The 25,822-nt window shown below is 45.4% G+C and overlaps 4 protein-coding genes across 4 annotated transcripts; 1 reads left to right on the forward strand and 3 right to left on the reverse strand.

Annotated features, from left to right (window-relative positions):
• Nucleotides 1–9,876: 9,876 nt before the first annotated feature.
• Nucleotides 9,877–11,329, reverse strand: LOC120683166. The gene is made up of 3 exons (XM_039965194.1): nucleotides 10,834–11,329; nucleotides 10,245–10,406; nucleotides 9,877–10,153 (listed from the first exon to the last, which is right to left on the reverse strand). The coding sequence occupies exons 1-3, from the start codon at nucleotides 11,227–11,229 to the stop codon at nucleotides 9,971–9,973; spliced, it is 741 nt and encodes a 246-aa protein (XP_039821128.1). The 5' UTR covers nucleotides 11,230–11,329; the 3' UTR covers nucleotides 9,877–9,970.
• Nucleotides 11,330–11,781: 452 nt separating this feature from the next.
• LOC120683414 (F-box/LRR-repeat protein At3g58930-like) lies at nucleotides 11,782–12,706 on the reverse strand. The gene is made up of 2 exons (XM_039965493.1): nucleotides 12,484–12,706; nucleotides 11,782–12,305 (listed from the first exon to the last, which is right to left on the reverse strand). The coding sequence occupies exons 1-2, from the start codon at nucleotides 12,503–12,505 to the stop codon at nucleotides 11,839–11,841; spliced, it is 489 nt and encodes a 162-aa protein (XP_039821427.1). The 5' UTR covers nucleotides 12,506–12,706; the 3' UTR covers nucleotides 11,782–11,838.
• Nucleotides 12,707–13,504: 798 nt separating this feature from the next.
• LOC120681145 (immune-associated nucleotide-binding protein 7-like) lies at nucleotides 13,505–18,653 on the forward strand. The gene is made up of 5 exons (XM_039962678.1): nucleotides 13,505–13,757; nucleotides 15,338–15,501; nucleotides 16,766–16,876; nucleotides 17,045–17,229; nucleotides 18,533–18,653. The coding sequence occupies exons 1-5, from the start codon at nucleotides 13,505–13,507 to the stop codon at nucleotides 18,651–18,653; spliced, it is 834 nt and encodes a 277-aa protein (XP_039818612.1).
• A 563-nt stretch (nucleotides 18,654–19,216) lies between these two features.
• On the reverse strand, nucleotides 19,217–21,744 carry LOC120682784. Its single transcript, XM_039964796.1, has 4 exons — nucleotides 21,612–21,744; nucleotides 20,239–21,107; nucleotides 19,852–20,010; nucleotides 19,217–19,761 (listed from the first exon to the last, which is right to left on the reverse strand). Exons 2-4 carry the CDS (start codon nucleotides 20,725–20,727, stop codon nucleotides 19,555–19,557), a joined length of 855 nt encoding a protein of 284 aa, XP_039820730.1. The 5' UTR covers nucleotides 20,728–21,107; nucleotides 21,612–21,744; the 3' UTR covers nucleotides 19,217–19,554.
• Nucleotides 21,745–25,822: the final 4,078 nt, after the last annotated feature.

The raw sequence follows: 25,822 nt of genomic DNA on the forward strand, positions 1-25,822 counted from the left end.
GGGGTCTCACATAGTCATGATATCGATCACAACCCTGTCCGTCGTCCTTATATTGATAACAGAAGGTAAACAAATAATTCCTATAAGGCTCGCGAGTGACAGGCAATCACTCGACTTTTACCGGTCCTATAAGCTTATCAAGTAGTCGAACTCAAGTCTAGTATTCAGTACATGGGTTCCTAGGATCATGCATCTAGGGTTTTCAATTCAACTCCTAAGAACTGTAAATGCATAAGCAAATAATAACGGTATATGATAATAATTTGAAATATAGGTTATGTCCGGGGCTTGCCTTCTCGGTAGTTGCTAACTATTTCAGCTCTAGGCTCTTCCGAACTTTGGTCCGGGGCTTCAGTTAGTTTAGCAGTGTTTACTTGAGCTTCGAGATCACCTCCGTCAGATTCCGGAATCAGCTCGTACGTCCCGTCCGATAAGGCAGTCGTGTCTATATGAAATGCAAGAACAACATTATAAACATACCTGGGCAATCGTTTATAGAGTAGTTAAATAACAAATTTAACTACACAAGGCATCATGATCAACAGCACAAAAGAAGTTGACTAACTTCACAAACAAGTGGGGGGTGGGTTCCTATAGCAATAAATCCCATGTTTGCTAATAAATAAGTAACTCAAAATAACAAACAGTAATAAAAGTAGCAAAAAATAGCCTAAACAAAACATGAACAGATTAATTTATCCTATAAAAAATCATGCCAAGACATGTAGCCATTTAATCACAAAAATTCATTCGTTCAGATAACACCTAGATCAAGCTTGAATTATACAGGTCAAACTAGAGCAAAGTAGAAGCTCAAAATTTAACAGGAGATCTACACAGAAATGAACTAGAAACTGTGAATTTTTCATGATTTTATCTACACAGAATTAATTCTGAGAAAATAAATAATACAGAAATAAGATTAGCAAGATTCATTTTTAGCTCCTGATCTGGCCATGAACTGAGGCTCAAACTTCCTGGACAAGCTAAACTACTTAAGAAGAACATGCATAAATATTTTCATGATTTATTACGAAAAGAAACTATTTACCACAATTAAAGTCTATTAAACAATGATTAAATCAAATAAAAAGCTACACCAAAGAACTGATCACGAAATTTTTATAGAAAAACAAGTGTTACAAGAGTAAATTACCATAAAAGTTTCACTGCAAGACATGGCTTTATACAGTAGTTAAGAAAAAGATGAAAACAACTAATATTTAAGCACTAGTAACACAAATCAAAATCTACAGCAAAAACTTGCAACTAAAGCCTAACATATTATGATTCTACTGCATAGAGCTCTTCAAGAGGATTCCAAAACATCAAGATTTGCTATTTTACGAATTTTCTACGAATTGATATTGAATTTCAAAGTTCACTGAAAAACATTACAAAGCAGTCCCTAAGGCACTATTCATCTGAGTCTAAGCCTATTCCAATAACCCCCCGGGTTCTCTGGAATTTCAAACCCGAGGTCCTCGGGTCGGGTCAGAGGGGGAGCGCGGGTTTGACCGGCGGTTTCCCGGCGAGGGGCTCACCGGCGGCGAGGGTAGAGGGGTGTGTGAGCTTCACGGGTTCAAGGCGCACTACTGGGTGGTCTTGGGGTGCGGGGAGGGGCTCGGAGGCGGCGGCTCGACGGAGCAAGGCGGGTCGACGGCAGAGGCGACCGACGGCGAGGGTGCTCCGGTGAGGGTTGGGCGAGGGAAAGCGGTCTGGGAGCTGCGCTAGGACGAGGCGCGGCTAATGGCGGGGGCTATTGGGGTGGAGCGGTTCTGTGGTGGCGGCTCCGCGGCGGGGTGAGCTCGCCGGCGTTCAAGCGGGGCGGCGGCGGTGTTCTGCGGTGGGGGAGCGACGGGAAAGCAAAAGAGAAAGAGGAATAGGTTTCTGGGGCTCTTGTAGTGGTCGGGCGCTCACTAGAAGAGGGCGGCGGCCACTGCAGCGGGCTCTCCACCGCGACGGCGAGGTGGAGGCGGCGCGGGCGCTTCTGGACTCGGTGGCGCGCGTGGCACGGCCGGGAGGCTCCAGCGCGAGGCAACAGGAGGGGGAAGAGGAGCAGCGCGACGCGTGGGTGCCAGCGCGAGGAGAAGTAATGGCCGAGATGGCCGGGAAAGCGCTCCACGGCGCCAGCGGGCGGCGCTGTCGGTGGACGGCGGCGAGAACAGAGCAGGGGGGGTGGAGGTGGAAGAAAAGGGCGGTTTTGAAATTTCCAAAAATTCCAGGGACTAATCTGTAAACCAGCGATAACTTTTAAACCAAAGCTTAAATGGAAAAGTGCCCAACATGAAAGTTGTTCAATTTTTCAAGATCTACAACTTTGATGTTGTGCAAAAATTTATTTGACCAAAGATTCAAGAGTTAAAATTAAAAACATTGAAGGGATTTTGAATTCTAGGAATTTTGTCTTTTTCAAAGCAAATTCACTTCAAACCTAGACTTAAAAGTAAATTTTGGTGCCATGCATTAAATGCACTAAAATTTTACAAAAACACCCTCCACAAAAGCTATATTCAGAAGTAACTATATAAAGGACCATGCATAAAATCATAATTACACATATAACCTTTCATAATTACAAAAAGATCATTTTTAAGTAATTCAAGCACATGATGCATAGCAAATATACACAATTACTGTGCAGACTCCTTTTTAATTACTGTGCAGACACCTAGGGTGTTACAGTAGCAGAATCGGACATCCTGTAAGAATTGCATTGTGCTTATTTTGCATCGATGCCTTGCAGAGGCCACGATACGTGGCTGCAAGTACCGCTGAACCCCAACTGTATTGAGGCATTATGAGTTGTTGAACATTATGTATCCAAACAACCACAACAGTTATACCTCAAGAGATCGAGTGACGCTATCATCATCAGCATCATGTGCCAAATTGTCGGGCTGCATAGAAAAGATGAACATTTATGAGTTCAAGATCAATTATAAAATAAAACCATAACTGCACTAGTCAAAAGCATAACTCTAACATTAATCGTAACAAAACAAGGTATGTACCTGGAACTGCAGGATCCATGCCTTGGCAGGCCCTGTTGCTTTTGGGTGCTCTTCTACATCAATCGCGATGTCAATATTTACAAAACACTCTTCTAGATCGTCCAACCACGTAGGCGGGACGACGCGAGGCCCTACGGCATCCCCACTGATAGGAAGACCCAGCAGCATTGCAACGTCCTGTAGGGTCGGTGTCATCTCCCCACAAGGGAGGTGGAAGGTGTTTGTATCAGGCCTCCATCTATCAACCAGAGCCGTCAGTAGGGACATGTCCAGTTTTACTGAACCACTCTCAGCAAGACGACCTATAGTAAGAAGACTAGCCTCACTCAACCTGAAAAATAGAATGATCAAAGGTAAGTACATTATGTACGAAACGTATACGAAACAAACGTATTCTTAGAAACATAATCCGACGACATATCACCTGGGCACCCATCGTGGGTCAATAGGAACAAACTCCGCTGGTGGACGTGGATGCAGCACGTTAAGTTTCACGCGCTGAACCACTGCAAGGAAGGACCGGTGCGACGAGTCTATGACTCCGTCAAGTAGAGCTGGCGTATCTTCGGGCATACTTAACACAAAAAAATATAAGTTTTCTGCATTTTCTACAATTCTTCTGCATTTTTCTACAATTTATCTTAAATTTTCATAAACTTTTATAACATTTTCTTGCATTTCCTACAGTTTTTGTACAATATATTTTAATAAATATATTTTTCTAACATTTTTTAATTTTTTTTGCATTTTCTACAATTTATCTTACATTTTCATAAACGTTTCTAACATTTTCTTGCATTTCCTACAATTTTTTACAATATATTTTAATAAATATATTTTTCTAATATTTTCTAAATTTTTCTGCATTTCCTACAATTTATCTGAATGTTTCATATACTTTTCTAGCATTTTCTACAATTTTTGACTATTTCTCGAAATTTTTTTTTGTATTAAACAACTAATCAATACCACAAAATTGGTTGGTAAACCTAATTGGTTTTTCTAAAAACTAATCTTAATTCTACCTAAATTATATTAAAAACATTACCTAAATCGCTAAAATATCATTACTGCTGCATACACTATTTATAGAATTAAACATACAAAAAATTTAGTTGAGAAATATTTATTACCTGCGATTACGATTCAAAATCTGGCAGGGCTTCGCCGTTACAACTCCCTCCCTCACCCCTCCTCTCTCCCTCCCGCTCTCTGGATGTCGTGGGAACCAAATGAGGGGGAGGGGGAGAGAAGCCTTTATACAGTGTGGGGGAGCCTGCCGCCCCCTGCCGGGCGGCAGGCCCCCTCCCGCCCAGTGGAGTGGCGGCAGGGGGGGCGGCAGACTCCCGCCAAAGGCCTCCGCGCAAATAAATTTTTTTATTTACATATATGCCCCTGCCGCCCTCCAGCCGGGCGGCAGGCCCCTTGCCGCCCCCCTGCCGGGCGGTAGGGGTACAAAACTGTAAATTGTGAAATGGAAAATATATTTCTGTAAAAAATATTTTTGAAAAATATAAAAATAAAAAAGACGCCTCAGGCCATCATCCCCTGTCGTGTGGAACTCGAGGAAAAAGAGCCCATCCGTCGGCCCAGTTCATGACACAAAACGGTTCACTTGATCCAATACTATTTTTCTGGCTTTGGACGAGAACTTTCGATATTTCACGTCCTATGCGCCTCACTTGCTTTGACATTACATTCGCAAACCTTTCGAAATGTAATACTGAGCCTGCGAATTCTTTCAAAATAAGGGATTTGGTTTCTTTTCTTGATTTCATGTATTTTCTATATTGTTTTCATTTTACGTAGCATCTGAAGTACCCGTTTTACCCCTTACCCAATCGGTTCGATTGATCCAATCGATCCGTCCCATCTTTTGTTGCCCTCTCTTTCTCTCGGTCTCCTCTCTCAGGAGTGGCGCATGGACGGAGTTGCAGGATCAGAGCGCTGACGGCCACCGCGGCTCCAGGCTGGAACGGGAGCGCCGCCGCCCATCGCTGCTCCCAGGCACTCCACTGCAAGACAGGCCTCCTTCCCGTCGCCGGCATCAGGCGCAGCGATCAATTAAGCGGCCTCCGCCGTTGCCGTGCTATTCGCGGCGCTCCTCTCCTCTCCCCACGCCGCCCGGCCCATCTCACCTCGATGTTGTCGTCCCCGGCAAGCTCAGACTGTCTGCGCGGTCCGCACCGCCGTTGAGGGCTGGGTTGCTTCCCGCCGTCTGCTCGGCCGTGCTTGGTCTTCCAATCTGAGGCGAAAGCAATGGCTTCCAGCATCGTTCTTAGACCGGTTCAAGTGCCATGGGAGCTTTGCTTGGCGCGTGTGAGCAGTGAGCTTGCATATAAAACAGTGAACGCATCGATGGACGCAATCAACGAATTCTCCGATAGCAACATGCAGCATCGCCGTCGGGACGAGCGCTGCAGGGGACACGGTGGGCATGCGGGTGGGCGGCTGGGTGCGACGCATATGCCGGCGCGGCCGACCTCGTCCGCGGTGCTTGCGGTGGCGCTCCTGCAGCGGCGGCCAGCACTCCAGGACCGAGAGAGGAGAGACAAAGAAGAGAGGAGAGACCGACGAAGAACACAGGAGAGACGGATGGGATGGATCGATGGGATCCAGAACCGATTGGCTCACAGGCAAAATAGGTACTTTTGGGGGTCTGTAAAAGGAAAACAAAAAAGAAATTCGCGAAATCGAAAAATGGAGGCGAAATCCCTTTTTTGAAAAAATTCACACGTTCAGTGGCATATTTTTAAAGGTTTTCGAATTCAATATCAAAACAAGTGAGGCGCGCGTATTCGATGTCAAATATTGAAATTTCTCCCTCCAAGCACCCTCTTTCTCTATTGTTTCTCCAACCCCGTCATTGGTTCTTTGTTGGTGTGGAACTGTGGACACAGGTTTTTTCTTGGGTGAAATTGCTCATTCCTATTATTTCAGTTCTAGTCGTCTATTTGTATGTATACGCATTCGACAACTCTTGGGGATCATGTAAGAGCTCTCTAATACACAGGTCTAGAAGTATGAAATCCTCAAGCTTAGCTTCACCCATCGTCTCTTGCAGAGGACCGGTGGTGGCAGCTCTGCGCCGGAGTACACGTCGAGGCACGGCGCGGAGCGCCACAGGTCACGCCACTGCTGCAACACCACACATGGTCTGATGGCGTGACGAAGTGTGAGAGTGAGATTTGTAACGTGACGTGTTAGGGTGTGTAGGTTATGGTGATGGATCAGAGAGGACATGTTTGAAAACAAAAGATTGGCAAACCATGATCCTTTCAACTTTCCTAGAAAAAAAACATGATTCTTTAAATAGTTTATACATGTTTTTTTTTAAAAAAACTTACGGTACCTATGCGATTTCTAAATAATTATACTTATAATCCACATGACCACGCTAGCTAATAGTTGTGATGAAACTTTTGCGATCTTCCATGCTTATTACGCCGTACTAATAAAAGCTGTGGCGTAACTCTAGCTCCTAGCTTGACATCAGGTCTAAAGTTCTACGGAATGAGAATTCGCTTTACATGCAACATATACATTTTTCAGAACAAAATATCACTACGGGAAACTTGAAGTTTGCCGAGTGCTCAACCTTTGCCGAGTGTATTGTTTCGGGCCCTCGGCAAATAAGGTCTTTGCCGAGTGTCCCACAAAAAACACTCGGCAAAATAAATACACTTGGCAAACAGTCCTTTGCTGAGTGTACTATTTTTGGCACTCGGCAAAGATAAATATTTGCCGAGTGTATTTTTTTACACTCGGCAAAGATTTCTTTGCCGAGTGTATTATTTTTGGCACTCGGCAAAGATTATGATTCGCCGAGTGTTTTTTTTACACTCGGCAAAGAATTAAACTTTTTTCCACTTTCAACCTCAAAAAAATTTCTACTCTCCACATACAACATGTGTTACTCCATATTAAAATTTGGTACATTTTTATATTTGTTTGCTATATTTAATTTATTAAGTACATTTCATACAATTTTTAAATTAAGTCAAATTTGAAATGCAATTGATTCAAATAATGGAATACAATGAGTAGAAAAATTATATTCATGTTATTTAACCCAGTTTGAGGTCTTACTCATGAAATTAAAAGAAATTTCGAATATCTTGTTCAAGAAATTTGACAACTAACATGTGTCCGAATGATTTTTAAATTCTAAAAAATGCAAATAAAGTCTGAAAATTATGAGATTTGTCATGATATGATGGCATCACATGTGGAGGCTGTGATAAAAAGTTGAGAAGATTTAGTACATTTTGTCATAACGACATTTACAAAATCAAAACATCTCACAAGAAGTATATGTGTGCTTGTATGTGAGAGAGTTAGTGAATGCATTTTTTGAACACAAACTTTTTTATATGAACTCATATGAAGAAAATTTATACTAAAGTCGTACAACTTGACAAAATATAAAATTTTGTATTTTCAACTTTTATATTTGAGATTGTTTAATACTCCAAAATCTCATTATAAGTTATCTAATTTGAAATTATAAATTTTAGAACTTCTAAATGGCTTCGGATGTAAATAAGTTTTATACCAAAGTTGTAGAGCTCGACGAGATCTAAAACTTTGTAGTTTACAACTTTTTCATTTGAACTCATTTGCTTGTATTAAAATGCATTAGAAGTCAGTTAAAGAAACACGCCACATCATCAATCCAAGTCTTTAAAATGCAGCTCTCCCATTGGTCCAGACTTCATGAGCCGGATTCCCCCCTCCTCTCTCTCGCAAGTCATCTCTCCCAGGCGTTGCTCATAAAAAAAAGTCATCTCTCCCAGGCAGCCTCTTATTCCGCCGGCCTCTTCCTCTTCTCTCTCTCTCTCGACGACGGCGACGGAACCGGCGGCTTCGAGCCCCAGGCCGGAGAGAGCTCCTCCCCGACCACCTCCCTCCCCGGCCCTCTCCCTCTCGCGGCTCCTCTCCTGCCCCCTCCGCTCACCCCTCACCGGAATAGATTGACCGGTGAGGAGGGGCGGCGGGGCGAGGAGCGGTGGCCGCGGCCAACTAGCGAGGCGGCACACAGCGCGGCAGCGTGCGAGCGAAAGAGGAGCAGCAGCGGCTCGCAGGGGTGACACGCGGGTGCTGAGCGGCGGCATGCCGGGGCGACGTGCACGGGCGAAGCGGCGACGCGCGAGTGCCCAGCGGCGGCGTGCGGGGGCGACGCACGTCGGCGGCCCAGCCGTGCGGAGGCAGAGCGGCTAGGGGGCGCGTCGCCAGTCCGCGCAGCGGCCATGGCGAGGGTGCACAGCAGAGGCGGCAAGGGGGCGCGCGGCCGGCCTGCACAGCAGCCACGGCGACAAGCGTGGCAGCGGTCAAGGGGAGGCGGCGGCGGCGGCGTGGTGGTGGTGGTGGCAGCTGTAGCGGCGGTGACGTGAGGGTGAAGGTCAAGCGCGCGTCGTTGCTTTTTTATATATTTTTCGAAAATCTTTGCCGAGTGTCAGTTACAACACACGGCAAATATGCCACGTGGTATGCGGTCTTGAGATGGCCGCTTTTTTTCGTGAGCTGGGAAAGACACACGGCAAAAGGTTTGCCGAGTATCCGATAAAGGACACATGGCAAAGGTCCTATTTGCCGGTCGATCTATGCCGTGAGTTTGTCGGTACCCTGTAGCAGGGATACCCACTCCTACTGCAGCAAGGTAGGACTCGTGTAGTCATCCGTAACTACGCCATAAGAGGCGGAGCAGCCGGGCCCCACGGGTCAGACTCTTACCTCACCGGGCCAATGGCCCCGGACCTGCTCCCCGCTGTGGGACGGGTCCGGAGACGCCACGTGTCGCAGAGGAGGGGAAGCTCCGAGCCAACAGCCGAGGGCGCGGACCCCCCATAGGGGTCCGGGACCTCCCGCGTCCATCCAGACCTCCCACGCGCGTAGAACCAACATACCACCGGGGGGGGTCCGGAACCGCCACGTGTCCCGCAGGCGCGGGCGTGGGCGCGGGTCTTCCGCTGGAAGACTCGCACACCCACCGCATTCAATGCGGGTGGTTGAGGCGTGCTCTGCCGCTGCGGCACGCGGGGCAGCCTTTATCAGGCCTCATTGTAGACCGCATATTACCGAGGTACACAGTACAGCTGCATGTGCCGCATCGGCGCAGAGCCCGTCTGCCGCATTAAATGGATACGATGGCACGACACTTTTCCATCATACCGCCTACGCCGCAAGCTACATGGCCCGTTCAGCTACGCTGCAGGCAACGCCGCAAGCTACACCCTGGCGCCGTTTCGACAAGACAGAGCATGGGTATGCAGGACGGAGGATTCCAAGAAGTAGAGTAAGGAAATCCAGGAATAAGATCTCCTTTGCCTGCAATGCGATAATGTATGAACAGTAAGTTATTTTATACTACATCGATTGGGCCCACCTGTCGGGGACCCAACGGCCATGTACGCGCCTCCCTTGAGATATAAAAGGGAGGCGCTCGCTATAGATTCTCAGACTCACTCTGGACTCAGCACTAGACACGCCAAAGCTCTCTCAGACTCTCTCGGGACTAAGGGAACACAAGCAATACAACACACAGTAGACGTAGGGTATTACGCTCCGGCGGCCCGAACCACTCTAAACCAGCTGTGTTCATCGTGTTCTTCCACCAAGATCGAACTAACCCTAGCTAACCCCCGAGTACTCACCTCTGGGTTTATGCGGGTGCACTATACCACTCGGCTGTGGATTTGCACACCACGACAGAACTGTTTGTTACACACGGCAAATTTTTTGCCGTGTGTATCTAGGCCTTCAAACAGCCTGTGTCCGGTAGTGTATGGACTTATTTCTGCCAATAAATTTCCAGGCTAGTTGAGTTGTCAAATGCGCCGTGCAATTTCACCATCTAGAAATATGACGCAAGCGGGTAGGCTAGAGTATACTAGGACTGAGCCCCAACAGAAGATGAAATAAGTATTCCAAGAAGGGAACCTATGCTACTAGAATCTTCAAACTTTGTTCACCGTGATGTTACAATTCTGTAGGTTGCTCCAAATGCCAGATAATTTGTTCTTAATTTCAGTCCAGTTCAATTTTGCACACTGCAAAGTTAGTTTGTCCAGACATGCCGAAGATTTCTGCACTGGATGTTCATGTGCCATTCTTTTCCTTTTCCGATAATGTCCTGGAAGCTTTTGGCAACAAAAAATAATCATGCAAATCGTAAGAAGGGTATTGAATCAAGAAAATGAAACATGGTGGACCAAGAAAAACGAGAATTACCTCGCGGTGGTGTAGAGTAAGCTTCTCCAAGCTAGGGGCATTATTCAGAAAGCATTCCAATACATTGAAGTCATCATTCAAATTACACCCGTCGAACAGAAAGGTTTTGAGATTATAAAATGTTGGGAAAGCATCTGGTCCCTCTCCCTTGTGAAGTGTTGACTGAAACAAAGGAATCAAAACAACAGCGTCAGTTTACCTCTAAATGCATAACAATTTATCAGTTTGGTCTGTATCAGTTATATAGTATATGTTAGTAACTCTTAGCATAGAAATTATTAAACATATATCAAAAATAAAATCTTAGATCGTACGGAACAGCACTTTACTTTGATTAGCTACTATGCAAGTCTACCTACAGTTTAGGAATGTACATGGATCAATATAGTGAGAATGATTAATATTGAAATATAGTTCAGTTATACATGCTAACTCTAAGAACAGAGAGGACACATCAATTTCCATTGATGAATGTACTGTACACCTGTACAGGCACAGCAAATAAACTCCATACACTGCTTAGTATAAGAATGAATGATATTTAAAATGGGACGAGAAATTGACAAACAGCGGGATGGAAGAAACTTACCAATGTTTTTGAACCATAGAGTTCTAACGTTCCCACGTGAACTAGGCTGCAAAGAAGCTTGCACAACGCAACAGGAGATTCTGAACGAATCGATGCTTTGACAATGGAAGGCATCTCATTCACTATAATGTCCCTCCAGTTAGATCTACTAGTAGTAACTGCCAGGTGGAAAGAAGCCAGAGCTGGAGCTGTGATCGCCAGCACAGTATCATAGTAACTTGTACAATCAGTGACTATTAAGCTCTTCAGGGTGTGAGACGTGATTTCCGGCGAATCAAGAAGACACCTCTCGAGCTGCAGATCTTCCAGCCAGGCAGTGGCGGAGGCAGGATTTTGAAGTTGGGTATTCCCGCTTCCAAACAAAATACTCGATTGATCATTATAGAGGCTACCCATGTTTTGGGCTCTTAAAGTTCATCAATTGATTTCTTCTTCAATTTATAGAGCTCTACAATATGCAGTAACGATGCAAATACTAACTAAAAAAATTAAGCTAGAAAAATGAAATTTTACTATGTTGATACTCCATCATTTGCCCTGGCCCCCTTGTGCAAACACTGTTGCGCTGCGCAGCAGCTCTCAAGGGGCTCAGCCCTAAGCTCTTGGCAGCCGGCCCCCTCTGTTGGCCTGCCGGCTGCCATGCCACCACCAGCTACCCCTTGCTGATGCCAACGCTCACAATTCAAGCTTTGGCCATATGGCATAGCCATGTAGGGTGCTCCCGCCGCTCTGGCTCTGGCTCTGGCCCTTGTTGCCGCGCTCCACCGATGGTCGATGGTCGCTCACGCTGGCTCAAATCAATTTTAGGGAAGGGCTCCGTGAAACTTGGGGGTTGAGTGAGAGACACGCTGCACCCCTTGATGTGGTTTGGAGTGGCAGTGGGCTGGCTTGAAGAAACTGGGAGACTAGGATTATGCTTTCGATTGAATTCGAACCCAAGAAATGAAGTATTTGGCCCAAAATAATTTATACTCATGGTTTTACTTGATATACACTAAACTTTTGCTAGAAAAAGTTGGGTATTCCTGGGAATACCCAGGAATCAACATGGCTCCGCCTGGAAGACGACGAGACCTCCATCACCGCAGGGCTGCACCTGATGCCATGGCGGATCCATGGGTCGACGACTTTAAACTCGCATCCGTGATTGACATGACACCGGAACTTGTCCAGTGACGATGCGTCGTGGAGCATCAGCAGCCTATCGACGAATTCCACGAACCTATATCTAGAAGCCCCCGGTGCCGCCGCGTCGAACTCCCGCTGATCGATGTCGAGGCAGGGCATAGAGCGCCAGAGGTTGCTCCACCTCCGCGACAGCACGCACGTCCGCACGGCTTGCCGCGCCGTGAGGAACGACATGATGCAGTGGAGGATGCAGTCCTGCAGCGAGCTCAGCCTGTCCTCGGCGATGGCAGGAAGGCACCTGCCGGAGCTTCGCAATCGCATAGCCGACTTTGAGGCCAGCATCTCTGCAGGAACACAGAATACTCAGTACCAACGCGCACCAGAAAGATTATCTAAGTACTAAGCGTTGATTCGGAGCGTTATCATGATACTGCAGCTTCCATTAGTAGACAACTAATTCTGGCGACATTGGGAAAACTCATCGATCTGTGTGGAGTACGGTAGGGTTGTACGGGCAAATACCTCTAGAACGCTTCGGAGCCATGGCTAGCTAGGGCCGGATCGCGAAGCCGCCGCGCAGGATCGATCAACGACGCCACGGATCCGCGATCAGGGAAATCGGTGGGGTGGGCACGGGAGGGAGGCGGTGGAGGACCTCGGTACCGTGTCGCGCGCAGCCCTCCTCTCTCGTGGTCGTGGACGGGAGGTGCGCCGCCGCCCGCCGCAGAATGGAGGGGGGGGTTTTTTTTTTGAGAGGGCCGCAGAATAGAGGGATAGGCGCCGATTAATTTTTTTTTATGGGGATAGGCGCCGATGGATGGAGGCACGAACGATCCCGACTCTGCGTGGGCCGGACTGTAAGGTCCACGAGCCCAGCCCAGCCCATCTCACATTTTCTGGGCTTCCGGGGTCATAGCAGATCAGCAGAATACGAAGCGGCACGGCCCGCCCTCTGCCGGTGCCGCCGCCCGTTCGGCTCGGCCGGTCGCCTCCTCGTCTTCTCCCCGCCTGCATTTAACCCGCACTGACCTTCTTGGCTTCTTCCTCCCTCGGCTGGCTCTTGGAATTCTTGCTGTTGCAGTACTTGCAGTGGTGCTGGGCTGATACTATTGCCTGCTAGTGCTAGTGTGCTACAACTCCCATCTCCACCCATCACCGTCAGAGCGCGCTGCCTCCTGTTCTTGCATGCAGCTTCGCTACGTTCCTCCGCAAAGGTAAGCAACGCAAATCGGTTCAGCCGCACGAGGCGCCACCACCACTAACCTCCGATCCAGTAGTTCTTGTTTTTCTCCTGTTCCGGCTGACCGGCTCTGCTAGTGTTATTTCCATCTGGAGATCTGCTTGATCTTCGCTGCTGCTATTCCTATTCTGCCAAGCAAGCTGAACTTCCCACAAGATCAGCCATTCAGACCTTTCTTTCTCTTCGGCCGCGACGAACTGACGATCGGCGTAATCTGGTGTATGTTCTCGATGCTCAACTATCGGCAGGCGGCAGTTGCCGGCTGAGGCACGGGCTCGCCGGTCCGGTCGACGTACGGCAACGATGGGCGGCGGCGGAGACAGCTGCGACGCTGGCGACTGCTGGGTGCCGCGCCCCGCGTGCCCCGCGGATGTTACTCTCGTCCTGGTTGGGAAGGTGGGCTCCGGTAAGAGCGCTACCGCGAACAGCATACTCGGGCGGAAGGCGTTTGCCTCGGAGTACTCCTACGGCAGCGTCACGGAGACTTGCCAGATGGAAAGCACGATGATCCGTGATGGATGTGCGACCCGCACCGTAAATGTCATCGACACGCCCGGTAAGTTTCATGTTTTTTTTTGTTACTGCTCTACACGATTCACTTCAAGAGTATTTTCTCGTCTTCTGTTGTTATATCTTCATTGCTGTCCTTTTCTTTATCACCAATAGCGTTCTTGTAGTCTGATCTCCATGTATTGTTTTACTTCTATTGCATTATTTTACAGTGTTCTTTAATAAACGGGGATGTTACGGCTATTTGACCATGCTAGTAAGTAACAAGTTAATTAAGGTTGCTGGCAGTCACCCTGCTTTTGCCCTCTGTTATGTTGTTATGGGCAATTCTCTTCAATTTGGTCATTATGTGCGGAGTGCAGTAGGAAAATCTGGTTGCTGACCTTAATTTATGTTCGCCACTCAAATATTTTTTCCTTTAAGACAAAGGAAATAAGGTTCCGACCTTTTTTTGTGTCATCCAACGTGTTGTACGTTTTAATTGCCTATTCATCCTCTTTTTCATTAGCACCAATAGCGTTCTTGTAATATGATCTCCGTGTATTGTTTTACTTCTATTGCATTATTTTGCAGTCCTCTTCAATACACGGGGATGTTGCGGCTATTTGATCATAGCTAGTAATTAACAAGTTAATTAAGGTTGCTGGCAGTCACCCTGCTTTCGCCCTCTGTTATGTTGTTATGGGCAATGCACTTCAATTTGGTCATTAGGTTTCACGTTTTCAACATGGCCATATGTAATGATCTGAAATTGCTACAGATCTTCTTTATTGATACAGATCTTGTATCTAATTATTGATACAACATTTTCTTTATTGATACAGATCTTGTAGCTAATTATGTGCGGAGTGCAGTAGGAAAAATCTGGTTGCTGACCTTAATTTATGTTCGCCACTCAAATATTTATTCCTTTAAGACAAAGGAAATAAGGCTCCGACCTTTTTGTGTCATCCAATGTGTAGTACGTTTTAATTGCCTATTACATCCTCACAAAGATCAATTGAATGGTTACAAAAGTAACATCAGAGGTTTCCTTTCCAATTTATTTTGATGATCAATTTATCTCAAATAACTAAGCATGATGCCTTTTTAAATCAAATCAATATTGTACTAATCAGAATAACTTTTATGCAACCCTTAAACTACTAGCAGCGACTTTCCAGTAACAGCAGCTGGAAATAGTATCTTCCCATTATTCTAGAAGAAATCGTTGTGCTAGCTGTCAATCTACTTGTTAATAATAAATATAGAAATTATTTATTATTTGTACTTGGATAGACCATGGTGCACCGCCTTCTGTACAAGGCTAGGATATGATTCAGCTTAACATCAAGCATAAATTTCATTCTCTTGGTTATCTTGGGAAAACAATGTTCTTTTCAGAAAAAGTTTGGAAGCCGATGTAATTCAAATTATCAAATATGCTACGATTACTTACAGTAATTCTGTCAAGTTTGGTAAGGTTGGGTTTGGTCGTGTAAGGTTGTTTGGTCATGTGTGCCAAGGTCGTGTAAGTTTGTATTTGGTGATGAAAGCAGCTGGCTTCCACTAATATTATACTTATTGTACTACATCACATCTGCTATTACTTATCCAAAACCTATATATTTCTTTACCGAATCGTAGGATTATTTAACATGGAGAGGAAAATTGAAGACTCTCGTGAAGATATCATAAAGTGCATGGACATGGCTAGAGATGGGATGCATGCAATTCTTATGGTAGTTTCAGCTACATCTCGGTTTTCTCGTGAAGATGAGAAAACAATCAAGGCAATTAAAATGTTTTTTGACTGACCAATCTCCGTCCATTTTCCCTTGCCTTCCTCGTTGCTAGGATGTGTGGGTCTAGTCTAGTCGTGACCCTCGATCAAACCATCCTAGCAATGCCCTCTTCTCAAAACAGGCGACAGCCTATCCGAATCCAAATCATCCGACTTCCTCCTTTGCCACTCGTTTTCCCTTTGTATCACCCGCAGAGCAGAGAGGCAGGCGATTGGGTCCTTTCCCATCCTCTATGAGTGATTCACCGAAGCGACGAGACCTTGAAAGCTGCGAGAAGCTTGGACTCGGTCAAGATCCGAACAACGGCGGAGAGTGAGATGCCCCAGCTACCTTGCCCAGCTGAGACCTTGAAGAAGTGGAAAAGTGGGAGCCGGGAAAATTCCTAAACATTGATTGTGGGTGAGAAAATGACTTGTCACTGTGAAGCTAAAGGGTATCAAAAGTGGGAGCCGGGAAAATTCCTAAACATTGATTGTGGGTGAGAAAATGACTTGTCACTGTGAAGCTAAAGGGTATCATACCCTGGGGATTACGAAATAACGAAAAAGTAAAAGTGGGACGGCTTTGTTTGCCCTAGCTTGGCGAATCGCGCCCCTGACCGTTCTCGCAAAGTCTTTGCAACGGCTGGGAAACCTGTCTACGAAGCTCAAATAGAGCAGAGAGCTGACCCTTAGTTTTTATTAGAGTCGCGCGAAGTGCTTTGTTTTTTTCGCTGCAATCGCTTCGTAAAAGATGGACCAAAAGAGCATTTGGCGAGGTTCATCGCTCAGCGCGGATTCAGCTTCTTTCGAACTAGCAAATGCACTTTCAGAGCCAACAACGGATCAGAGTTCGTTAAGAACAATCAAAAGACTCAAGATGTAAAGACAGTAAAGGTAGCGTTACTGGCTCTTTTCCAGCATTTCTTGAAAGCTCAAAGCGTCTATAGCAGCTCCGCCGCTTTCTTTTTCTTGGAAAATATGTAGATTTCAAAACTTACCGATAGGATTTGTTCCTTAGGGTCCATCTGCGAGAGAAGGCGCGGAGCGTCGCGAACGAAATTGACGAATGAAGGGAAGCTCTTCGAGCTTTCTCCGCCAAAAAACTGAAAAGAGAAAGAAGTCTCGTTAATCTCTTCATGCTCGTTCCAAGTTCGCAGTACCGTTTGGCCATGGCACTCAATCAAGTAGTAGCGCTGGCACGTCACTCGGCTCCTCGGCTCCCAGAATGCCTACTGACGTTAAGCTAACCGCCAGAAGCTCACCCTTCGGGTGTCGCTTCTGGCACAGGAGGTGACACAATCATTGACCACTTGATATTAGTGTTCACAAATGGAGACAGAATAGGGGTGGACAATTGGATGAAAATGCTTACTGATGATAATTGTCCAAAGTATCTCCAGGTATATTTCATTTATGTATGTCCAATTTATTCTATGCAAGATTTCTTCAAGAAAATGCATTCGACCCAAAGAGATCATCTCCTATGACAATTGAACTGCGGTATATATGCATATGTTACTTAATTCCTTGAATGTAGTTTACATTCATGTGCTGTTTTTTGTACACAGGATGTGCTCAAGCAATGCAAAAATAGGGCCATACTATTTGACAATGTGACCAATAACCAGCAGAAATGTGATGCACAGCTTAAGAAACTCCTTGATATGGTGGACTCTGTTGTTTCAAGCAAGTGTGGGAAAGCATTTTCAAACCTGATGTTTGCTCACATTAAGGTACATGAGCTAGAAAAAATGTTTCCAAACCAGAGGCTAGCCTCTTTTTTTCTTTTGCTGTTGATGGATAGCCCCTTAGGTGGGCTACCTTGGGCCCCACCTTGGGTGCCCCCTTTTGGGCCGAAAAGGCCCATTAGTGCACCTAAGCCCAGTCTAATTCGGATCTCATCCTTATCAGGCTTATTTTCTTTAAGTGTGTGACCCTATGGGCTCACATGCGAATAGACATGGCCCGAGTACTCTTACTCGGCCCAATAGTAGACAGTGGCCTCTAGCAAGACATGTCAACTCCTATACGCACACAAAGATCATATCAGACGAGCCGCCACAATATCATATACATGTTGTTCCTTTTGCCTCACGATATTTGATCTAGCTCCAAGCCAACCGCACTTTCTCGATCCTGTGATTCGGAATCCTGAGTTAACTCTTAACTCCAGCATGGCCATGCATTTCTTGATCCGAATCACTCGAGGGGCCCAGAGATATCTCTCTCTTGTAGAGAGGGGCAAATCCCATTTTGACCGACTATGTCTCACAGCATACTTCTTGACAGACCCGAAAGCCACCTTTATGACTACCCTATTACGGTGCAGCGTTTGATGGCTCCTAAGTAAGTCGGTTCACATCTTGAGTACATACGACGATCTCAGGTCTTAGGACACAGCGTACATATTGTGTAATGAGAAGTCATCATCTCGTGTTGGGTCAGTTCAGACTCATGTCTCACATGAGCCCACATTATTAGTTTGACATCTACATGTCCATGACTCGTGAAATATAGTCATCAACTAGTACATGTGCTAGTCTAATATCCATGTGTGTCCTCACATGAACTCCGACTAGGAACAGCTTTAGAATAACCATACAAGTAAAGAGTCTCACAGACAATTCACATAATTGTCAATCAATACAAGTTGTCTTTCATGGATATTCAAGAAACACTTCATTAATCATGAATACAAGGAAATATGATCATCTCTATGATTGCCTCTAGGGCATATTTCCAACACTTAGAAGGTAAGCACTGTTGCCATCCGACATCAAGAGAAACCCCAAAACCCAAACAACGTGCTTGATATGATAGTGGAAGATGGCATAAGTCATGCCATATTTCAAAGGAACTAGATGTCAGAAGCATTGCAAAAGGGTACTGAGATTTGATCCTTGAGGCTTTGGTAAGAATGATGGTAGTCTTCCGTAGATTCCTCCAAATGCCAGACAAAAGGCCAAACAGCTGGTGAACATCGTCTTCTTTATACTTGATTTCGGTCAACTTCAAGTTTGGGCACTGGAAAGTTAGTGCATCATGACATTTTATAGACATCCTCTTTGGACTTTTCTTGGAACCTTCCGGGAGCTTGTGACAGTAAACAGTGTTTGTGCAAGTTGTCAGAAAGATAGTGAAGCAAGGATATCAAACATGGTAGATCAAGAGAAATGAAAGTACCTCGCAGTATTGCAGAGTAAGCTTCTATAAACTTGGGGAGTTGTTCAGAAAGCATCCCAGCATCTGGAAGTCATCACTCAGATCACATTCATCAAACAACAAGGTTCTGAGATTAGAAAATGTTGGGAAAGTATCTCCTGATTCCCCATGAAGTGTTGGAGGTTGGGAGATCTTATAAACTCGGGAGGAGGTTGGAAATCGGAATGGGATGACGACGACGATCGCTGCGTGAAGATCCAATCCAACTAACCCTCTGATTGTTGACCACCTCGCCAGCAGTCAGCACGCGCGTGCGTAACGTACTGACGTGCATGCGCTCGGCGGGCTGGGCTGCAAATGCTACTGTGGCACTGCTGTTTGGTAGCCCGTCAATCCGTCCGTAATGCTACCATATCTCTCTCTCTCTTTTTCTTTCAAAAACAATATCTCTTTTTTAAAAAAAGGTTTTCCTTTTCAACGAAAATTATGCGCCATTTTCTTTTTTTTATTTTAAAATTTTCAAAAAGGGAAATTAGATACTGTAGTTGCTTAATTAGCAAAATAATTGTGTCACATGATTTGCAAACAATCTTCAATGACATATTACTCACTTTAGAGGCTCATCCTTAATATATGTGGCGAACAAAGTAACTCAGATCTGTTCATAAGATCTGCTAATGGTCATCAGCCCATTAGTCATCAGTCGCCACTACAAATCAGGTCATAGGCCCATAACTGTTTCATCGATAAAAAATAAAGGTACTTAGAAGGTAAGCACTGTGCCATCCGACATCTAGAGAAACCCCAAAACCCAAACAACGTGCTTGATATGATAGTGGACCATGGCATAAGTCATGCCACATTTCAAAGGAACTAGATGTCAGAAGCATTGCAAAAGGTACTGGGATTTGATACTTCAGGCTTTGGTAAGTATGATGGTAGTCTTCCGTAGATTCCTCCAAATGCCAGACAAAAGGCCAAACAGCTGGTGGACATCGTCTTCTTTATACTTGATTTCTGTCAACTTCAAGCTTGGGCACTGGAAAGTTAGTGCGTCATGACATTTTATAGACATCCTCTTTGGATTTTCCATTCTTTTCCTTTTCTTGGAACCTTCCGGGAGCTTTTGACAGTAAACAGTGTTTGTGCAAGTTGTCAGAAAGATAGTGAAGCAAGGATATCAAACATGGTAGATCAAGAGAAATGAAAGTACCTTGCAGTATTGCAGAGTAAGCTTCTCTAAACTTGGGGAGTTGTTCAGAAAGCATCCCAGCATCTGGAAGTCATCACTCAGATCACAAACATCGAACAACAAGGTTCTGAGATTAGAAAATGTTGGGAAAGTATCTCCTGATTCCCCATGAAGTATCGACTGCAATACAGGAACAAAATAACAGTAGAGTTTATCCTCTCATTTTAGGGGATGAGTTTATCTTCTTGATGCATAGCAGTGTATCAATTTAATTTGGTCTATTTGTACCATATGTACATGATGATTTTTTGCCACATATAGGGAACATTTGTCCCCTTCATGAATGAGTTATACAAGAGAACGATCAGTAATTAAAATGACACCATAGGTGTAACAGAAGAAACGTACCAATGTTTTTAAACCTGATAGCTCTAAATCTTTCACGTTAATCAGATTGCGGAGAAGCTTGCATGGCTCTTTTGGTGAGCTGCTCGTAGACTGCCTGTCTTGTTTCAAACAAACCGTTGCTTTTACAAGGGCTGGCATCTCGTTCACCAAAACAACATCCCAGTTCCATCCAACAGTAATTACCAGGTAAAAAGAAACAAGAGCTGGAGCTGTGATGGTCAGCACATTACCACCGTAATTCATACAGTCCGCGACTATCAAGTTCCTCAGAGTGCAAGATGTGATTTCTGGACAACCAAGAAGACATCCATCAAGCTTCAAATCTTCCAGGACAGGGCAGCCAGAAGAAAGCTGCCACGGGAAACTCTTATCCAGAACAATCTTAACAAGATGCAGCCTTCTGAGGTGATAAGAACTGGAACCCAAATGAGGTAACCCATACCTTCTAGAAGGGGCATATATCTCCATCATTGCAGGGCAGCATTTCATTCCACGGCGGATCCATCACTCTACAACTTTAGACTCATAACTGTGTGTAACATGAAGCCGGAACATATCCAACGATGAGGCACTGTGAAACATCAACAGGTTGTTGACAAATTCCTCAAACCGACTACCTCCACTGGCCCTTGAGGTTGCTAAGTCGAACTCCAGTTGATTGATGTTGAGACATGGCATGGAGCACCAGAGGTGCTCCCACCTCCGTGACAGCACACATGTCTGCACGGCCTGTCGCACCGGGATGAATGACATGATGGTGTGAAGGTCATCCGGAAGCGAGCTTAGCCGGTCTCCTGCAGCCACAGGGAACCTGCTGGAGCTCCCCACTGGTGGCACGGGGCCCATCACCACCGTATGTTAACGATACACTGCAGAAACAAAAGCACACAACAATTATCAGTTCTAAGCTGGACATGTTTTATAACTGTGGGGAATATTGGAAGAGGCAAGCACGCAACCTTTCACTCCCAATATCAAGGGTTGTTTGCATTAGGGACCCACCAGTCGCTACCAAAAATTGGTGGTGCCAATTGCAATTTGCAAAAGCAATTTGATCCAGCTGTTTAATTTGGAGTGTTTGCAAAATTCAGCGCACATATCAAACCCCAACTCCCAGTACAAATTGGGCTAGGGTATGAGGAGTGTGACCACAATCCAGCACAACTAAACCTAAACTACACCAAAATTTTAGCGGGCGCCCTCCCTTGCCTCCGTCGTGGAGACTAAGAGATCACCGGAGAGTCGAGGAGGAAAGCCCGCACCGTTCTAAACCCAAACCCTAGCCTCGCCGTCGACGGTGGAAGGGCCTCCAGTGAGAGATGCGTAAGCAAATGTGGCCCAAGGAGGAGTTGGTCGGCGGTGAGATTTCGTACCTTCCCTCCGCTACAGGTGGGAGGCGGCTGAGACGGCGATCGTCGGGGTAGGGAAAAGGAGACCGTACGGAGACGGGGAGAGCAGCGCCGCTGGATGTGAGCCGTCGTTCGAGCCGAGGTTCGATAGCGGGGGGAGAAGGTCGGACAGAAATACAGCCATGCCCATATAGGATGGCACACACACAGTACACCACATCCGAGTCCAGTGAAATGGTGAATGTTCTGATCCATATCTGGGCCGAATCGCAAGGCCCATTACCACATCTGTTTATTGAGTTCTTTCACACTACTAGTTTGAGGAATTTTTTAATTTTTATATTTTTTTTCCGATTTGTCTAAAATATATGCCGATTTTTTTTTACAAAATATCATCCTACCGCCAGTTTATCCGGTGGAACGTTGTTACCGCCGGATGATCTGGCGGTAAGGTGGGCCAACAAACTTACCGCCGGTTCATCCGGCGGTAGCTACCTTCCGCCGGATAAACTGGCAAAAGGCGCTACCGCCGAGCTACAGTCGGCTATAGCCGTGCTGTAGGCACGCTGTAGCTGCACTGTAGTGTACAGTACTTATCGCCGTTTCAAATGGCGAAAGGTCGTCCCGCCATTTTTTAAAGCTAAATCGAACTTATAAAAGTTTCCAAACATATTTTTTGCCAGCTCTAATTATTTTTTAGGCTCCCTGTGCTTTAATTATTTTGTTTACGCTTAGAGATATTTCAAAAAGATAGTAGAGATAGCAGAGCTTATGAAAATACTTTTTGAAAACTACTAAAAATTAGATTTAACTCTAGAAGAATGTGAAAATATATTTTCATGAGATATTTTAATGAGCTTCAATTTTCGATTTCGATGTCCGAACATCTTAACAGGCGGATTGTCGAATCTTATGGGACGGACGGTCCGTCGGTGTAACTAAAAATTGTCTAGCAACTGTATTGGTTCTGGTGATCGATTGTGCAGGTAGTTGACCGAATTTATTGTATTTTTCAGAGTACTAGTATGATAATTTCTCATTGCCCGATGATATATGTTTTATTACAAACGAAAAACAACCTCCAGAACATAAGGAGTACACATATAAAGGACGCAATAAAAATCAATACAAAGGAAGTCAGAAGAGACTTCCGAAACAAACACGCAACATATTGGTCGAGAAGGAACATAACTTATTCGGATAGCAGGCTTGATCCGAATTAAACGGACCAGTACAACATCCCTCATTCACGGCCAGCATCGTTTCCACGTCCCGCTCGTTCTGCTTTCTCGCGCTCGCACTTGCGTACATCATCATCCACCTTCTTCAACCACGCCATATATTGCTGATCACGATGAGTGATCCACATGTCAATCCACTTATGGAAATGACAATAATGAGTATGCGTGTTATCAACATCGCTCTTTCATAAACAGGAAATGAAACAAATTAATTAGAAAAAATAGAAACAAACACTTGACAAACATGTTCAAGAAAAAAAATATCTATACCTGTGCTTTTTGGACTTCCTCGATATTCTTACAAGACCAATACCTCTGGCCAAAAGTCTCGTACTCACGAGATATGTTGGGAACACAACGCATCTGGCAATAGCAATAGGGTGGCTCTACACCTTTTGGCCACACCTTGCAATCTGTAATACATCTATTTGGATCGTTAGGAGTGCCTCCTAACAACACCTTCATTTCCCGACGCAAAGCTGCCCTAGATGATGAGCCCATAACGGTTTGTTCGGGCTAACCGAAAATATGTGCAAGTTAAATTGCTTAACTCTCGACGACCACATCATCAGCTTTTATAGACACCGGAGTGCCTGCATCGTCCTTTGAAACAGCGACGGAGTCACGTCCTCCTGAACATTATTATGTTGAAGCACGGCGGATTCAATAATTTAGGATGGTGAGTGACGTTTCACGTCAACAGTTTCACGTCCACATCATTCTGTTCAAGCACGCCAGAGTCTATCATTTAGATTCTTTGGACCATGCACGACAGGGTAAAAAATATCAGTGTGCTCCACACTGCTGCCCTCGCACTTTAAGCACAGACATGATCACTCACTGCTGCACTCGCACGCCAGACAAAGCATGACCATAGTCTTAGAATGCAGGACTGCCTCCACTAAATGGTCACGAGATGATAAGACTATTTTCGTGTCATTTGAAACAGCGCAGGACAGACAGGGCCAGTAATTAGCGTCCTTTCAACGTCACGTTATGTCACTTCACTTCATAGTCGAATCCAATGCACGATTCAATGAGGCCGACCGAACCACGTGAACCTCCAATGGCTTACCATAGTCACAGTTACGGAAAGGAATAGGTGCAGGTACCACGTGAGCCTCCACTGTCTTAACATACCATATTTCTTTTGTATTATAAACCGTGTAGGCGTAATTTGAACTATGAATGTACTGCAATTAGTACAACAAATTAGGCACGAGCCATAAATTCCTGAATTTCATTAAGATAACGATTACAAAGCAACGGGTCATTGCGTCTGTACTACTACGGCAAATAACGCATGAGACCTTTGCTCTGAACATGGAACTTAAAGAACAAACTGCAGTGGCACGTGCAACACGGTAACCATGTTTTCATCTAAACCTAACGTGCCTTAGGGAATTTAAATTGCCAGGATTACATGGTCGTGCTTTACTGAGTGCACCGGGGATATTTTCCCTTCCTAATAGCTTCGGGCCCTGCTTTCTTTGCACGGCGGACTCTCTCTCGCTTCTTCTCCCTGTCAGCTTCACCTTCCTCCGCCTCCTGACGTTCCACTTCTGCAATCCTCTTCCGGATATCTTCCTGGTCTTTCTTGCGCTTCTCCTCCATCTATTCCTCAAGCAGCATTTGTTATCACCTTTCTGCAGCCCACCTTGCTTCGCGCTCAATGTTATCCTTTGCCTCCTGAGATTTCTCGGTGTCTAATCACTGCACGAAATCACATAGAGACGGTGGAGTCTTTCCCCAAATCATGTTAGTACTCAGTAACTGGTCGAGAATTGCGAAGCTCTGGTAGTATATTTTAGTACCTTAGCTCGTTCCTTGCCGTGACGCTTGGGTGGATCATACTCATAGTTGTCGCACATGAAGAACCTCATCCCGAAGTCGTCCCCCAAAACTGTGGACTTCATGAGCTTGCACAACGAACCGCAAAAGCGCATAGGCACTTGGACTCCATGAGGTACAGTTGTTGTCAGCTTACTCCATGGAATATAGGTGGATCTTGAGGACGACATTTTGTTGAGCTGTGTGGTGCTTCTGGTGTGCAGTTCTATGGTTTCATGGTCTGCCTAGTGGGCTTATTTATGGAGCTCCTTGCAAGGTCCATGGGCTATGTCCATGGACGTCCAAAAAATAATGCAGCGAGTTATCATGACACTGGTTGCCATGCGAGTTCCACACTGCAGTGCACACTATACCTGCAGCGTGCTACTCGTCCTAATGGGGCCGCAATGTCCTATCCCATGTGTCGTAGCCTCTCACGGACTTAATAGGTGTACTGGCAGTGCACTGTCCTATACATATCACTGCACCGGTCTATTCGTGATCAATGCACTGCACAGTTGAAAACTGTGACCTTTGGCCTGGACGTGTCCCATCAGTCGGAAATGGTTGGGTTGAAACATTGAATGAATAAGTCGTACACTAAAAGATTCCCCGGCATTCAAACAACATTACTCATATAAAAACAATAGAGACACGTACATAAATCTATCATGAGCTCTGTGCTGTGCCGCATGTCAACCTCTACGATACTTCAAGCGGCATAAACACACCACAGCACCTCTATGAATATAATAGAAGTTACATCAAATAGTGCGGCCACCTAGTATATTGTGTGGCACCTTCGCCATAGTAACCTCCCATTTTTTCTGGCGGTGGCGGTGGCGGTGACGAATCCCCCTCCTTCTTGTGACAAGGATAGTTGCAGTATGGATCGCTGCAGATTGTCGCATGTGCAACGGCAACATTGTTGTTGTCATCATCTTCTGTGCCGTTGTCACCGATATTCATTTCTAGATTGAAGATACGATTCTATAGGTACTCAATATATTCCTGATGTGGATGAATAGGAGCTGGATCGACCCACCTAACGAACCCGCACCCGTCCGAATCTGCAGTCGACTGAAACATGTACCTGGGGTAAAGAATAGGAACGAAGTGCGATACATGTAACAAATGAAGATTATTTAGACGTACCCATGCTCG

The sequence above is a fragment of the Panicum virgatum genome, chromosome 7N, assembly GCF_016808335.1.
Source record: "Panicum virgatum strain AP13 chromosome 7N, P.virgatum_v5, whole genome shotgun sequence".
NCBI classification, from domain to species: Eukaryota; Viridiplantae; Streptophyta; class Magnoliopsida; order Poales; family Poaceae; genus Panicum; species Panicum virgatum.